General features: G+C 35.9%; 2 protein-coding genes across 2 annotated transcripts in view; both read right to left on the bottom strand.

Annotated features, from left to right (window-relative positions):
* Positions 1–961: 961 nt before the first annotated feature.
* On the bottom strand, positions 962–13,002 carry LOC103136438 (ADP-ribosylation factor-binding protein GGA3-like). The gene is made up of 16 exons (XM_007549694.2): positions 12,815–13,002; positions 9,593–9,677; positions 9,143–9,218; positions 8,171–8,269; positions 6,963–7,086; positions 6,729–6,829; positions 6,576–6,656; positions 6,365–6,502; positions 5,054–5,264; positions 4,802–4,972; positions 4,647–4,714; positions 4,439–4,551; positions 3,837–3,985; positions 3,371–3,540; positions 2,631–2,741; positions 962–2,237 (listed from the first exon to the last, which is right to left on the bottom strand). The coding sequence occupies exons 1-16, from the start codon at positions 12,855–12,857 to the stop codon at positions 2,124–2,126; spliced, it is 1,854 nt and encodes a 617-aa protein (XP_007549756.1). The 5' UTR covers positions 12,858–13,002; the 3' UTR covers positions 962–2,123.
* Positions 13,003–13,482: 480 nt separating this feature from the next.
* Positions 13,483–16,521, bottom strand: part of ears2 (glutamyl-tRNA synthetase 2, mitochondrial) — a 10,793-nt gene continuing 7,754 nt past the window's right edge. Inside the window, exon 10 of the mRNA XM_007549695.2 lies at positions 13,483–14,947. Coding sequence (XP_007549757.1) covers positions 14,852–14,947 — 96 coding nt within the window. The 3' untranslated portion in view covers positions 13,483–14,851. The remainder of the gene's footprint in view (positions 14,948–16,521) is intronic.

Here is a 16,521-nt window from a genome sequence, read left to right on the forward strand (position 1 = left end):
AAATGAAACTTTTCTTCTACTCTTAAATTTACATTTATAAATAAGCATGGCCAGCCCAAGTCTTTTTGAGGCCCTAAGCAGATTTTCATTTGGGCCCCCCAATTCCAACATGTCACGCCAGATGTAATCAGCGTACATCATACCAGTGTAACACTGGCAGTGTTATTATGGCAGTTTGTTTTTAACCTGAGGAGTAGCGATCTAAAAACAAAAAATTTAAATTCAGAGTGGTATTTAAATATGCCATATTATTTTAATTATTTGAAAGTAACATCAGTTAATAAACACTAAATTTACAGTAAACAAGTTAATAAGTTTGATATTTTATATTTCCCCAAACAGTGGCAGCAGCCAACATCAGGAAGAGATTAACCTAGTATTAGTGTAACAACTCTAAAAATAATTTAGAAATTGTTTTTCCATGTGTAATAGCATTTAGTTTGTATTATTCAATGTTATTTTATATATCTGTATACATATATAAAATTAAGCAAGCTTGGTGCTCTTGCAGCCCCAGAAGCTGCTTAACTTGCATATGTCTTGAGCCGGCTCTGACAATGAGCGTTGACTTTACTTGACTTTGTAATATACAAATCTAAGAGAATTTATTAGATATTATATCTCTAGAAGGTTTTCTTTTCATTGTTAATGTCAATGTCAATTTATTTATAAAGCACTATTTATACAGCAAAAGTACTGCACAATATTTTTGAAATACTTTGCGACCTTCCTGTATGCAATATATCAGCATACATTGGCATCTGATGTTTGCTGCAGTTTCTTTGAAATGGTCAAATGATTCAATAAAATGAGACGAATATCAGAGATTTTGGATAAAAAAATTTAAAAAGGCAAGCTTTATATCAATGTTAAAAGACTATAAAGAATGAATTTGAAAATTTTGTTACAATATCAGACTACATCGGACAAAAAAAAACATTCAATAATAAAACAACTGATAGCATATTATGCTTTTACTAATAATCTAAAGTTTATAGAAGAAAAACAATGCACAGATCGATCTTTTTGTTTATAAAACCACTGCCTTTTCATTGGCAAATTTCAGCTTCAAAATATATGCGATTGCCAATAAGATAATACTATGGTGATGATGACAACAGTGTTGTGGTTTGGCTGCAAATATTTTCAACAGTAAAAAAAAATGAATTGAGTTTCCACATGGGTAAGAATAGCAATAATTACCAGTTCTGACACAATTACAGAATTTCACAGTTTCACCTCATTTTCTTTCTTTTTTTTTCAAAATTTTCTTAACTCTTAATTTCTTAAATACTAATTTTATAAGGTTTTACGGACCAAATGACAAGAAAGTAACATACTTTCCCACCATTATGAAACATCCAATTTCCTCAGTAAATACACTTTAATCTTTTTTTTGTAAAGTAGGGAAATGAAAAAGTTTTAATGTGCACATCTGTAACCAGTAATTTGTATATCATAAGATCAGGTCAGAACATGTAGCAACAGTCACAGCAGTAACAGAAGAATTCCCAGCTGGATAAAAAGCCCATAGAGCTCATAATAGCAACAATTAAGGCATTTTTTAATTTTAAAACAGCTTCAATAATTATCTATTATTGCCTAATAAATATTGATGGTTGAATTTTATTCCAGACTTGTTTAAAAAGAGGTCTAATGTTCATCAAGCATTAGGCACAGACATTCATAAGACTAATAAAACTCTGTGAGTGAGGTTTTGCCGCAGCCTGTGAACTGAAACGCGCCCTCTTGTGGTCAGTGGACTGCATTACAGGTGAACTACAGATTATTTGTTTTAATTTATATCAATCTAATAAAAATATAAAATTCCTACAATACAGGTGAATAGGAAGCAACAGATTGTCTTCAACAGAACGTTTTTGTGTTTTCAACATAACAAAAAGCAGTGACTGTACCTTTAACACCTGAGAACTGAAGCACTAAACAGTTGAAAATTCATCGCTGCTACATTGCTTTATTCCACATGAACCTCACCCTCAATTTAGTGGCTTTGTTATTTTCCCAGTTAGTTCATTTTGCTCCCTTTGCCTACACTGTTTGCATTATAGCTCCAGCAGAGTGAGATTCTTGAGTTTGTGTATTTATTTATTTATTTTTTATTTCTATTTTTGTCCAGTCAAAATCGTCCAGTTGGGAAAGGTCTCGATCTCTCCTGCTTCGACGAGCCGCTGGTCACCGTGCGTCAGGGTCAGCTTGTAGCGTAGCCGAACTTTACGCTGAAAGAACAGAAAAAAGAATAATAATTTTAAAAAACAGCCATGTTATAATCATATAAATTCACACACAAGAAAAATATTGGTTGAAAAGTGACAATAGGACAGGATTTTATGAGATACAAATCATTCAAACTCCTTGCAAAATAAATTTGCTTAATTTGTATTGGAAACGCAGCTATACTTTTGATACAACTCAAACATCCAGGCTTCTTGAGCGCAAATCAACCATTTCCCCACTGAGTCACAATAAAGGTTATTTCTGCTCTTCTATTTCATTTGCATACTTTTACTAAAGATATAATTTACAGACAGGTTAGAAAAATAAGCATGAAATCCTAATTTGTATACTTTGGGTGTGCACAAGCAGAAACAAGCAGACTCTTTTCTACTCACACTTTCAGGATTGGCTAACAGCAGGACTTGTGAGACTGCAGGTGGAGGCAGCAGAGGGTTGTACGGAGGAAGCCGAGTCTGGGAGGCCGGCTGAAGCTTCACCAGCATGCTCTGAAGTCAGAGTTAACGTCACAATCAGCAATGTTCTCAGTTTAGGAACGAACACTAGAATATGGATGACCAAAAAGAAGTAGGTCAAAACAAAATAAAAAAATATATATTAGAGGCAGTTTTAAGACTTTTGCTGCACTTATTTATCCAGTCCTTGTACCATTGCAGTATATTGTGCAGTGTGTGCTTAAAAAAAAACTGAATTTGGACGATTGTAAGACAAAAGACACAATAAGAAGAAAGTTGAAAAACTTTCATTTGTTGCTGTCACGGAAAACTTTCACGTTTCGCTGTTGTGTCACAGAGCGCTGCAGTAAATTAGGTAACCCTCCGCAAGACAGAGAGGCTTTAAGATCAAAACAGGTAGTCTGATTAATCTGCATTATGTAAAATTAACACAATAAATTTTTCTGATTAATTGCATGTGGCAAAATTGACAACCCTAATTTATACTCACCTAAATTAACCGAACAAACATGGCAAGATAAGGAACTATGTCACAGCAGCTTTAAAGACTCAACAATGAAGTAACGACTAAGAATTAACTCAATAAAAACTACAAGTCTTTAAGTTGATAGACCCCCATCATCATTTTGGATATAACAGTGTGACCCGTTTTATTTTTTTACCTTAGGGACGGCGACTTGAAACACAAAATCCTTTACGTCGAGTGCAGATGTGTTCACTGCGGACATGACGGCCACCGCCACACCTGGATGACCTGACGGACAGTCTTTGGCAAAATGGAGGGACACGTGGATCCCAGCCGTGTTGTACAACGTGATTGGCTCCAACTGACCTACAACACATAAGAAAAAAAACAAAAAAAAAACAGATGAAAAAATTCAGAAATACAAAAACTGAGTTTGTAAGTTACTGAAGAAACTAAGCAAATATTGTAATGGCAAAAGAAATTAATTCTGATGTTTTTCACGATCTTTTTACGTTTTGGATTTTGTAAATAACGATAGAGCCATCTGCGTTGCTTCGCTTTGTATTCAGGAGGAAGATAAGATCATTTACACGTTTAAACCCTAGGCTCTTTGGAGATTTTTCATTCTTAGCTGCAAACTGTGCAAACCGGAGGAGACGTACTGGATCTGATACTTTCTAAAGGAACAAAGATGTCCTTCAGCGATGGAGACGGATGGCGGCTCTCCTGCAGTATGAGCGGCGATCCAAAGTCTCTATTTGGTTGTTTAAAGGATTCCAATCCGGGAAACTGCTTAGTCGGGGAGTTTGACCTGATAGCACAAACAGTAACAGGAAAAATCAAAGCAGAGCATGTGATAGTGTGAGTGAAATTACTCATTTTGTTTATACGGTATACACTTTTATCTTTCCATGCTATTTGTTAACTAGTTCCATAATCATTTTTAAAATTAATATTATAAAACTGAAAATGAGACATTTGGCTTATAGGAAACGCCAATTCGCTTTGTATTCAAAGTTCAATTTAAAAAATTGTTATTGATCCCAAAGGGATATTAAATGTTGTTGTAACTCATATTATCCAAGGTTCTTCTTAGAGGATGATGTCTGTGGGCAGGAAGGAGCTCCTTTAGCGGTCTGTATTACAGCACATTTGAAGATGCCTCTGACTGAGGACACTATGTTTTTGGTTGACCCTGTTTCTCTTAAAATAAAACAGGACTCCTTAGGAGTTTCTATCAACAATGATAACAGTCTTTTCTTACCAGGTATTTGTTCCGTCTGATGAATCATTGTTTCCTTCACATCCACGGGCTCTCAGGAAAATTTCTCTCCCTCCATTCTGATTACCATTAGTCATCTGAAAGCCTTTGTCAATCTAAGAAATAAGAGCAAACATTTTTGTTATGCCATCTTATAATAATAAAAAGATATGCTTAAATCTTTATCTTTAGACTTATATTGAGATTTCACCTGCATTAGTTCCTCATAATACGACTTTGGATTCTGCTGGATTTGCTTCGTGTCTAAATCAGCAAACTCTGTAATTTACACAACATGACTATAAATAAGGAACTGTCTTCCTAATCATTGATATATTGCAACAAATGCTTCAAGTGACATCTTACCAAAGTCCTGCTCTGGTGCTGGAAAAAAGCTGTCCTCCAAATGAGAGTGGAAAACAGGCGAAGAAGATTCAAACTGAGACGATGAATCAGCTTTCCTTTGGGTCTGTGGAGAGTCCAGAGCTGATAGGTCGATGAGATGGTAGCTCTTAATCTTTCTGCGGTTCGTCGAACCTGAACAAACATCCAAACGACGTCTGTAGATATGCAACAAAGACAGACCCAAAAGACAATAGACACCAAATCAGGTCTTACTCATGCTTTGGCTTGTCACTTCTTCACTTTTACTTCTTGGTCTTCCCAAGTTACATGTTCCTCTCGCCATCACGTCTTTGTAGGCATTCACCGCCAGGGTCAGCTCGTCATTTGCCGCCAGGATCTGCACTAGAGCCGCGTCGTCATCCGTCGTGTCGCTGGCCAGCCTGAACAAGCTGGGCCGCAGTCGGTCACATCGCTCATAGAGCTCCTAGTTTATCACAGAGATTTAATGTTACAGGCAGCAGAGCTATACATAGGGAGAGAGACCGATGCAGGACAGACACTGAAAGTCATGTTGTATACAAAAGAAATAACATCCAACACTGGGAAGGAACGAAAAACAGGAGGAAGGAAGCAAGGGAGGTAGGACAAAAGAAAGGAAATAAAGAAAGGACAAAGAAAAGAAAGAAAGAACAAGGAGAGGATGAAAGGAAGGAAGGGCATAACGAAAGAAAGAAGGAATGCAGCAAGGAAGGAAAAATCAAGGAATACTATGCTTGTCACATTCAGCAATAAATCAATTAATCACATGATAAATTAAAATGAGCTGAGTAATTTCCATTTGCATGACTTTATTGTTTTTCTCTCTTCTCTCTTTCTACACATGAAAGAGAGAAAAAACTGCATGATAAAAGTCTTCAGTCTGGTGCTTTGGTCTCAACTAGACATTTTTTTTTGATAATTCTGGTTATAGAAACATCACAATTTATTCTATTTGTCGTTTCCTTTGTTTTGTTTATTTATTTTGGATATTTTCCAGTTTGAGAGTTAAGCATTCATTAGACTTTAAAAGTTTATTGATCTTTGAGAATGCATTATTGTGCCATTTATTACTTAAAAATAGTCTTAAAACAACGATTCTATCGTTTATCGCGATAACCACTGGGACAAATTATATCCAGCAAAATTTGTTGCTGTGACTGGCCAAAAGAACACACAGAAAAAAATGAAATCAAAATCCCATGCTTTACTAGAGGAAGATAAATTAACTTCCTGGGCAGACACCTGACCCCAATACTTCCAAATATTTATGGTCGTTAGAAAAATGATAAAATCCAAAACATTCTTGAAATCACAAGATGCTGGAACACTGACAGATCACACAGTGATATCATGAGACTGCAGTGCTCTGGCTACATGTTTGTATGGGAAAAAAAACAACTTAAAGCTACAGCGTGTAACTTTTGTAAACTTTGTGGGTTTTTTTATATATATATTTGACAAATAAACTGAATTAAAAAAAAACTGAGCTCCTTTGCCTTTCCATCTGTATCCAGACTGAAATCTTGACCAGGTCCTCCAGCGTACCTTCACGTCGTCGCTGGGCTGTAATGACGTTTCAGCCACTATTTGCTGCTCTAGTAGCTCTCTGAGCTGCTTAGTGCTGCTTTCCACCTCCGCTAGAGTTGACTCGCGCTTTGCCACTTTCTCAGCCCTTTCCTGCTCCTATAAACACACGTCGATAACAATCAGTTCAGACAATCATCAAGGCAGCCAGCAGCACCACCTCACTCCTCACCTCTTTCATTGTGCTTTTAATGAGCCTGTTGGCCGTTTCCAGGTCTTCTGGGCGGCCACTTTTCAATAATCTTGCTAGGAGCTGATAAAGGACAGACATATTAGCTACATGGACATTCAAAAGGCATATAACTATACATTGTCAGACGCTGACCTTGGCTTTATCCTCCTGATCAAAAACGGATTCTGTGGTTCTTTGAGGGGGAGGAGCCATGATTAGTGTGTCTGGTAGTTTCGGGTCTGTCTTTACGATACCTAATATAGAAGAAAAAGTAAAGCTTAGATCATTTCAGAGATAGAAACATATTTAAATGAAGTTTGTTTTTTTTGTTTTTTGAGCCAGCGATCCTAGTGTAGTGATTTCCTGTGTGTTTGTGTTCTGAGTCACCTTGTTTTTTCAGCATGTTGTACGCTTCCTGAATCTTTGGTTCTTCTTTGAGCCACAGGGTCCAGCCATAGAGGACCTCTGTCACTCTGTCTTTAACTTTCTGTGGACTCCAGGTGCCAAAATACTGTACAAAGAAACAAAGTAAAATAAAGATCCAACCTGTCATCTATTTGCAATTACATTTTGCTTGTCAATTTCATGCAACTCCTCCAGAAAAGCCAGATTTGTGAAGTGCAGCTCCTCCCGAGTTACCATGGATCTCTTGTCTGCCATTTTGACCTACTGTTTCAGAACATCAAATCAATTTAAACACAAGTAAACTGCTGTCAATCAAGCCCTGGTGCTACGATACAGCTTCTCCCATGAGAGTAGAGCCTGTAGTGAATGGTAAAACTAGTTAGCATGGCCGTTAAGCAAACGATACCGGATAAATGATTTTCCTGTAACGTTTCTTCACCATCAGCGCATTTAGTAGCGCATTCACGAGGTGGCTGACAGCACTAAGACCCTCCTCCTGGCGCTGACTGGTTGTTTTTGACCGGGAGAGGTGTGTTTCTTTAGACAGCAGGAGTGGCAGCGGAAGAGATGGAGAAACTTCATATTTTTATAGATATGCTTGGATGACGTCTGACAGGGTATCCAAATAAAAGCAGTTGAATGCTCCTTTTCACAGTTATGCTTTACTTTGTATTAGACTCCAGCATGAAATGCCAGCTAACATTTTTGAATTTAATGTGAAACATTTAAAGGGTTGTGAATTGCTTTTCAGGGCACTGAATTTAATTTTACAATTTACTTGGTATGTACTTGGAGTTTGCATTGTGGAAAGACCTTCATATGTAAGGAAGTTAAAAAAAAAACAAAGCAGACCACACCATGTTTAAAACAAGGATTAAATCTTTTTTTTTTCAGGTGCTTTAAAGGTAAACAAAATAATCGAAAGCAAATCTTGCTACTTAAATGGCCAAATATGGTGTTAAGAACTCCTTGTCTAAATCTTCAAAGCTCATAGTACCAATAAAGCAGCTTAAATAAAAAGAAATGCATGCTGCTGCAGAACTTGCATCTGATAAATTCTTAGCAAGAGAATTCTAAAGAAATATACATATATATCAGATATCACAGGCGGCTTATCACAGAAATTAGGATTCATAACGTGAATCATAGTTGATTTCAATACTGAAAGATAAGTCTGAGGCAAGTGGTACCTTTGGTGTTAAGATTTTAATAAGCTCATTTAGAAAGCGAAACTTGGCAGCCTCGCTGTGGAACCTCCTCCCACAGTTGTTCATGCATGCCTCCAGAACCTGGAAAACACCAAAAAAAAATAAGACAAGAAAATTGAAAATGAAACAGAAAAAAACAAGAGATCAATCAGTTTATTGTTCATCACTAACTTGCGGTTAACCACCCCTTACATGTCAGATGATATGAAGCACATGACCCTTGAAATGTTGCATTTCATGGCAACTTACAGACTGAAGCCCTGGATAGATTTCACAGTGGGTCTGACTGCAGAATTAATCGCCAATGTCTCACATTTTCATGTGGTTAAATTGTGAAATGACACATTTTACTCACAAGACAACGCTCCCTCCCCTACGGTTAACACAAAGACAACTGTTCTCTAAGTGAAGTGAGCACGTCTTTTAAAGAAACTTTAAAAATGCAGCATGAAGTCTAAAACGGTCCACTATTTAAACAGATGAACACTATATAAACCAAACAGGACCAGTTTGTTTAGATATTAAAAGGGGAAGAATTTACATTTAAATAAAATAAACAAAGGAATTTTTAAAAATAGGAATTTGGCAAAGATAAATACCCGTTTTGGTATGAAAACATGCTACAAAGCATCAAAAGAAAGACAAATTTGGCAGATTTTGGTTGAATTAATAAACAAATTCTAAAAGTTTGTTACTGACAGAGGCAGTTCCACTAAAGACATAATTGCAGTTTTTTTCTTCAGTTTTTATTTTCATTTTAAAGAAATCTGAATGTCAATAAGTATTTATGCGCTTACTGATAACCTTTTTAGAAGCATTTATTGGCATCAGAGCAATCAAACGCTTTTAAACATTTGCTGAAATATATATACATATTTTTTAATTACTGTAAATCTGCCTGTGGGATGAATAATTGCAAGCCTACTAATCTGAGTAAAGAGTTTGAGTACTAACAGTGAGCGCCTGCAGAGCCTCCTTCTCCTGCGGGGACTGGACTTTATGGGCAAGAAGACGCAGAGCTATCTGAGGCCTGAAAAAATATACAAATAAAACATGACATCGCATTGAAACAAGTGAGCTGGTCACGTAGCAACTCTGTGCTCAGAAATTGTGATATGCAAAAGAGAAGTGGGATCTAAATTCCTAAAAGACAGGAAAAGTCTCTGAATTAGCATTGTGAGAAGAGTTCCCCTCTCTTTTGACAGTTACACCACGTCTAAGTGCTGCAACAGAAACTATGGTCAAAACCTGTGAAGCAACCGTTTCCCCAATGCCTTGGTGGTGATGAAATAACCACCAAAAGCAACTGGTCTGCCCTCAAAACTCAAGCTGGTGCCTAAAACCAGCAGAGAGGAGACCCTCTGAGGCTAGTTTTAAAAATGTGAGATAAAGAAAACCGCTTACCCATCGGTCTCTTGGATGACCAGCTTGTAGAAACCTTCGATGCAGTCCCATCTGTCCTCCTGATTATGTGGATCCGTAGCCTTGTCTGATCAAATTATACAAAATAAGTGAGTTAAATACAAACAGATGACAACTTACTGAGCATAAAAGACAAACAGATGTGTTTTACGGCAAAATTCTTTAAGTGGCGTTCTGTCTGTTAGTGCACTCGTTTCACCAGATGGAAAACGGATAATCATCATGATTTCAACCGGGAAAGGTTTGTGCTAGCTTTCTTGTTTAATACTCTGATTTGCTGTAGCCGATTCTCTTGATTCTTCTAAACTTTTTCCATCTTCCCTGTCAGACGGGCTGCACAGTGGCACAGTTGGTAGAGTTGTTGCCTTGCAGCAAGAAGGTCCTGTGGTCATTCTTAATAAATTATTATTATTTACTTAATAAAGCTAACTAAAAATGCCTTAACTAAACAGAGCTTATTCAATTTTCTTAAATCAAAAACTCAGAAAAGCAGCGTTTGAGGAAGTAAAAGTGTGCACGAATAATCAGGAAGCTGTATTTTTGGAGAAAAAAAAAAAACTAAACAAAAAGTGTGTCTGTTGTAATTGACAAATCAGCAACAAAAATCGACCATAAATTTCCTGTTAGTGATTTGTGTTCATGTCACAGCACCCATGCCGCATTGAATTGCAAAGAGGACAAAGAAAAAGTCTGTCAAAGTTAGTGGAGATACAGGGAAAACACCTTTATAAGCAAATAAAAAACTAAAAAACATGATATTAACATGAGAAATTCAGAAAACCCTAGCTATATGTTATGAGAGATGAAGGCACCATGCCAAGAAAAATGCAAACTATCATCTTAAGCTAAGAGAATGCTTAGCTTAGCTTGCTGTGGTTCCCACCAAGGCAGGGAACCACAGCAGATCTTTGTAAATCTCTACGAAGTTTGTCTTTTGCAAGAGCAACATGCATTTAGTCCAAAATCAAAACCTTCAAACTCAATCAGAGATTGTAGCTCATCACAATGTCAAAGCGAGCAACAAAAAAAGACATGAAAAAACAAGTTTATTGTCAAACATAAGGCACAATACAACGCAAATAGATCATGATCGCAGGATCAGAGAGTGCAGTATTCAAACTGAAAACAACTGTTTGGACTGCAATAATTGTTGGCTAATATATCACAATTGTGAACTTGCAATTTTCATGCTAAAGAAATATTTACCCAGCTGAACAACGGCTCATGGTAGCACAGGTTCCCACCAGACAACAAATGACATTGCCCAAAGTGCTGAAGGTCAGAGTGAAGAAAGCACAAATGAGAAAGAGAGGAAAGGCGAAAATAAGCATATCTAAACCGATATTGTCATCACAATATTAACCAATACTATCGCAAGATTTTCTAATGTTCAGCCCGAGTGAAACAGATAAAAGCTGCCGTGAAATATTAGATTCAATTTGATCTATTTACTGTGACCTTTAGGACTTTGGAAGGCAATGTGAGATTCCAAGTTGTCCAATGAAACTTTGACATGCGAAATAGGCCATTAGGTAGCAACACACTGGTCCCATATTGATACATGTTTCTGTCTCGATATATATAAAGAAAAAAAAAAACGGAGCGACATCACGCTGTATTATTTATTCTACATTATATTTAGATTTCCTAATTACACTTTCTGAGCCATTTGATAGAAGGTCTGTTGAAGTTTATTTTAACAAATTAAAAATAAACTGTGCAAAATGTTAGACCAAGCTTGTTAAGCTATTAGTGTATCAACTATAAGTGTGCTGTACTGGTGTAGAGTTATCAAATAAATGTGTAATTCAGTACCTTTATGTCTGTGTTTTAAAAAAAGAGAAACATTTTAAGCCAGTCCAGCTCTGTTTTTCTGCATCTGCCGATACTAAACCTCAGATATCTGTATCGATATCAGAAAAAGAAAATGGATCGGTGGTATTCCTCTGGATGTTGACAAGTGTGTTTGAAATATTACGACAATATGCTCCAAATCTTTTTTTTTAAGCTTAATGGAATCAATTGATTGTTTATTTAGTCTATTGAACAGGAATAATGAACAGGAGCATTACGTTCAAAGTAAAATATACTTTCTACCAGATTCCAGCTTTCAGAGGTGATTTCTGTTTGCAGTCTTGTCTTATACTGCCGTTTAAGGAGGAGTTCAACAGAAACGCTATCCAAAGGGCACCATGACCCAAAACCACCCATCAAATCAGAGGCATTTAAGTGAGCTTTTTCATAAATAGTCTTATGTTTTGGGAGAACTTTTAATCCAGTACTGTTTACATGACAAAATTAAGGCAAAGGATGACAGTTTATACTGGGCCTGTCCACTGAAGGGTTCTTCCTGTTAAAACACAGTTGTTCCTTTTTGCTTCTTGCCACAGGCTTGCTTATTATGAGGGATTGCGGCAAAGTTAACGGCTGAATCAGTTAGACAAATTTTTACTGCTTTGGTATGATAAACTAAACTTGACTGCTAAGTATGCCTGTGAATGTGATTCTGTCCATGTTAATAGAAACTGTATGTTTGACATTTTTGTTTATGAATAAAGATTCACTCATTTTTGTAAAGTGTTTTGAGTGTTCGTTCGATTTAAATAAACAGAACTGAATTAAATGAACTTAAAAAATCCCACTGTTTCTCAAACCAAGTTCAGTTTCTATCTAGATATTTTAATCTGAGGACTGAATGAAGGCATTCATGAATTTCTTCACTAAGTGTATTTAGTTACGGTAAATATGGTTTGTTTACTCTGTAAGCTGTGCTTACCTATGCACAAGTGCAGGAAATTACTGAAAACACTTTGAGTGGATTTCTTGTCGCCAGATATTAAATTAATTAATAATTTAATTTGTTAGAGCTCGCGCACAGTCGGGCACAGACAAAACCGCTGGAGCGCATCTCGGGCACGCGCGGGACCTCAACAACTTCCTGTTGAAGCTAAAAGTTTGTACCAAGACTAATTTTTTAGCAAATTAAACTAATGTAAAAATAGCCAAACACGACCGAGCATTAAACCAGTACATAAAATGAGCTAGTAGGATCCCAGAGCTCAAATGCTGACGGTTAGGATGACGTTCAACAGCTACAGTTAGAGGGAGGTAAGTGACGAGATGCAAGCTAAGAGCTCTGTCTCTTCTGCAAACGAGTAGCTGAAAACCACAACTTAACCCTTTCTCGCTTTATTTTTAACTTACTGAGCCACGACTCCAAAGTGTCCCGGCTGTCATCATTCGCCATGGCCGCCCAAATTCCTCCACCGGTCCGGAGACAGCTGCTGACCTGGGAGCGTCTCTCTGAGGGTTGAAGCGGAGGTGTCAAACAGTCGCTTGTTTATGGTGACATGTGACACTCACGCACCTTCAGTCACACTTCTGCCGCTCCGACCAAGTTAAATGTTACACCCTCCAACATACTCCACCCCATTTTCGATTTAGACGAAAATGCTCGTCTAAATCAACATAATACCGTAAACCGTTCCTGTTGTTTAAAAAACATATTCTTCATAAAAAGGGTTAAACCTCAAAAGTGTATTTGTGTATTTTCTTTAAGTCTAAGCATATGCCCCTAACTTTGACGATACATGATAATATCAAAAACACAGTTTGCAAATTAAAGCATTTTTAATCTATATAACTGTCTCGGAGTACAGCAGAAAGTAAAAATATACACATACCTTTCTAAAGCAATGGCCCAAGTCATTTATTTATTTTGCCAAAAATGATTTTTTTTAAAATTATCTATTTATTTAGCTTAAAACATCTTTAGGAAAGAAAGAAGTGGTGATTTATTTATTTATTTATTTATTTTTTGCCAAAAGTACTTTTGGCAAAAAAAAAAAAAAATGACATAGACCAATCTTTTTGACAGTTTAATAGAAATATTATCATACAGTAGTAATAGCAACAAAAATAGTATTATACATTTTCTGTGGTATGCAAATCTGAAAGTGTGACATTTGTGTTCAGTCCTAATGACAGCAATAAATAACATCCAAACTTAATTATATTATTTTTAAAAGTCATAAAACTAAACAGAATCTTCCAGTGTGCAATATACTATCAGTATAAATAAAGCTGCTATGTGAAGAACTATTAACAGAATATTAGTCAACAAACAGGATGAAGACCAAGAAAGACCACAGGCAGGTCAGAGAGAAAATTGTGTAATAAAATTTTAATGTTAAAACATTAAATCTTATAACATGTCTCCAAAATGAGGTTGGAGTTGCTTTAAAATAATAAATCAACATATCTGAAGCTTTCAAAGCATGCCATCATTTGTAAGAAAAGGCTTAGTGATCCTAATTCATGTAGATTTCTGAATTTGTGGACAGCAACAAAATTATCTCATTACTTTGGCCTTTAGAACAGGAAGGATTGTTTGTGATACTCTTGAATGGCATAAATCTGATTTAAAGCCAAAAAGTGAGGAAATAGTATGTTTTTTTTAAACTTTCACAGCAGATGTAAATACTTGGCATGCATCTGGAATATTAGTCTTGTATATTTTGAGATAAGAGTTTGAAATGCAACTATTGATGCTAGTTTTTGTTGTTATTGTTGTTGCTGTTGTGACCTAATCAGAAACTTAAAAAAATAACTAAATAAAAAACATATATATAGCAAACTTGTTTGGAGCACACTGAGTCAGAGTGGAAAATGAGACACAAATGGACGCCTGAGAGAATTCCCATAGAAGGACTCCAACTGAAGCATTTTCTTTATTATTTTACCTTTTTTCAAAGTTTTTCACAGTTTCAGTGAACTTTTTATTTATCTGTAATTCACAACTTCCTGTTCCTCTGGGGTAATAAATATGATGCAACATCTAAAAAAAGACAAGAGATTACTGCATTATATAGCCTTCAAAAGCCAGAAAACAGTCACAATAAAACAGTTTGTCATTATTCTTGTTAATATTGTCAAATTAAAACAACTTATTCCATCCATCTCGAATCAGTGGAGCATGCACACGTTATTTTTCTGAAGTAAAACATTTACATAAAAAAACAGCAAGGTACTTCCCATCCAGGTGTGCATAGAGTCAGGCACTTTTTCTACAAACAAAACATAGAAATCTTATAAGACACCTAACAAAATCATCAAATATTTATAATGTTTAGTCAGCTGAGTCTCTTTCAAGTTTGACAGAGTAATCAAGTTTGATGTAAGTTTTGTATTTCTCAACATACAGAACAGTTAACAGAGTGAGAGGTTATCTGTGAAGCATCTTTAACAGGAATCTGGAGGCAGCAGAAGCTTCTGGAATCGATGTCTGATCTCTGCGGGGCCCAGAGATACCATCATCTCGGCAATACTGGGTCCTTGCTGCAACGCAGAGGGCAACAAATAGAGGTCAGTTAGGTTTCCTCAGAATACCAGACTGATTGTGTGTGTGAAACTGAATCAGAAGCAACTTCCTCATTCGGTAACCCTCCTGAAAATGTGCCGCTTTACCAAGTCGCCACAGAGTATGCGAAGCGCTCTGCCGTCTTTATAAAGCAAGACATGGCAATTCTGCTTAGTCATGAAATAGATGGAAATAAAAGAAGTTACATAAAGTATGTTTTTTTTTTTTTGTTTTTATGTGTCAGCTCATGAAAGTGCTGAAAAAGTTTGAAATGTGCAATTTTAGAAGAATAATAGCAGAAATGAAACCCCTGATCTGTAAAAAGTCTAAATGACATCCAAAGTCTAACAGGGTCAGGATTATTTTCAAACTTAATGCAAGGTTCCCAAAGAGAAAAAATATTGTTTAAATTGGTAACAATCTCATTTTAGAAAGATTTTATACGCAAATCCATATTTATTTTATTTCATTTGAAATTTGTTCTTGTTTCAGAAACATGCAGAAGCCAGAAAAAAGATTACTTTGTAAAATACAGACTTCTGAAGCCAGATTAAAATCTCCCTCTTGTTGCGGCGGTTTTAAACATGCCTGTGTGATGAAACTTCCTGCTGCCAGCAAGACCTGAGATGAAGCAAAGCCCTGATGGTGTCAAAGATATACCCAATAACTCATTCTAAAAATCAACCTATTAAAGCTGTGCTTTTCAGAAAATATATTTTCTGAAATAAATACACAAGCTTCAGACCTGACAGTTTTATTCTAGTCTACCAAACTCATTGTCAGACCCTCACCACTTATTGCTTAGTTAGACTTCCCCTCTAATAGACTTCAAAGGTGTGTTGTTTTTACGTGTTTGACCAAACCTATAAAGCTATAGGTGTATTCAAGTGTGCTGTACTGGTGCATAACAACATTAATTCAGTACATTTATGTCTTGTTTTAAAAAAAGGAAACTTTTTAAGTCAATTCAGCACTGTTTTTCTGTATCGGATTGATACAGACCGATACTAAACCACAGATATTGGTATTGGAAGTAAAAAAAAAAAAGTGGATCAGTTAATTCCTTAACTGTGACAAAAAAGCAAAGAAAATATTTTTTTATGTTACTGCCTCAGCATGTAAAATGATTTGTTTATCAGTGTTTTAATATTCAAGTAGATTTATGTGTAAAATCTCCTTTAGTTAACATAAATGGCTTGTAACATAGAAAATTTGATATTTTAACAGGGGATGGAAGAAATTAGATATATCACAGACTAATAACATATGATTATTTGAAAAAATGACACAGATACTAAAAGCAGAATCAAAGTCTGACATTTTCATTGAGCATTGATAAGTGAATGTAGATTGGAAATTATTTAAAAAAATAAAAGAAAATATCTCTCTCTCTATATATATATATACATATATATAGATTTTTTTTTTTGGTCTTTTCCCAAATTTGAGGTCTTATGATGTAAATAGAAGTTGGCAAACTTGCACAAAAATGCCTTGTCATCAACATGACCACTAAAACTGGAAGTTTACACCCTTAGCTTAAAGCACAAGC

This window comes from Poecilia formosa, unplaced genomic scaffold (assembly GCF_000485575.1).
Source record: "Poecilia formosa unplaced genomic scaffold, Poecilia_formosa-5.1.2 Scaffold32, whole genome shotgun sequence".
In the NCBI taxonomy this organism is placed as follows: Eukaryota; Metazoa; Chordata; class Actinopteri; order Cyprinodontiformes; family Poeciliidae; genus Poecilia; species Poecilia formosa.

What these genes read in the sequence shown, in the direction of transcription:
- LOC103136438 (XM_007549694.2), bottom strand. Translation starts at nt 12,857, where the DNA reads ATGGCGAATGATGACAGCCGGGACACTTTGGAGTCGTGGCTCA. An exon ending in TTAAAATCTTAACACCAAAG is followed by an intron (nt 7,087 to 8,170) that starts GTACCACTTGCC and finishes TTCTTTGTACAG; the next exon opens with TATTTTGGCACCTGGAGTCC. An exon ending in CAACATGCTGAAAAAACAAG is followed by an intron (nt 6,830 to 6,962) that starts GTGACTCAGAAC and finishes CTTCTATATTAG; the next exon opens with GTATCGTAAAGACAGACCCG.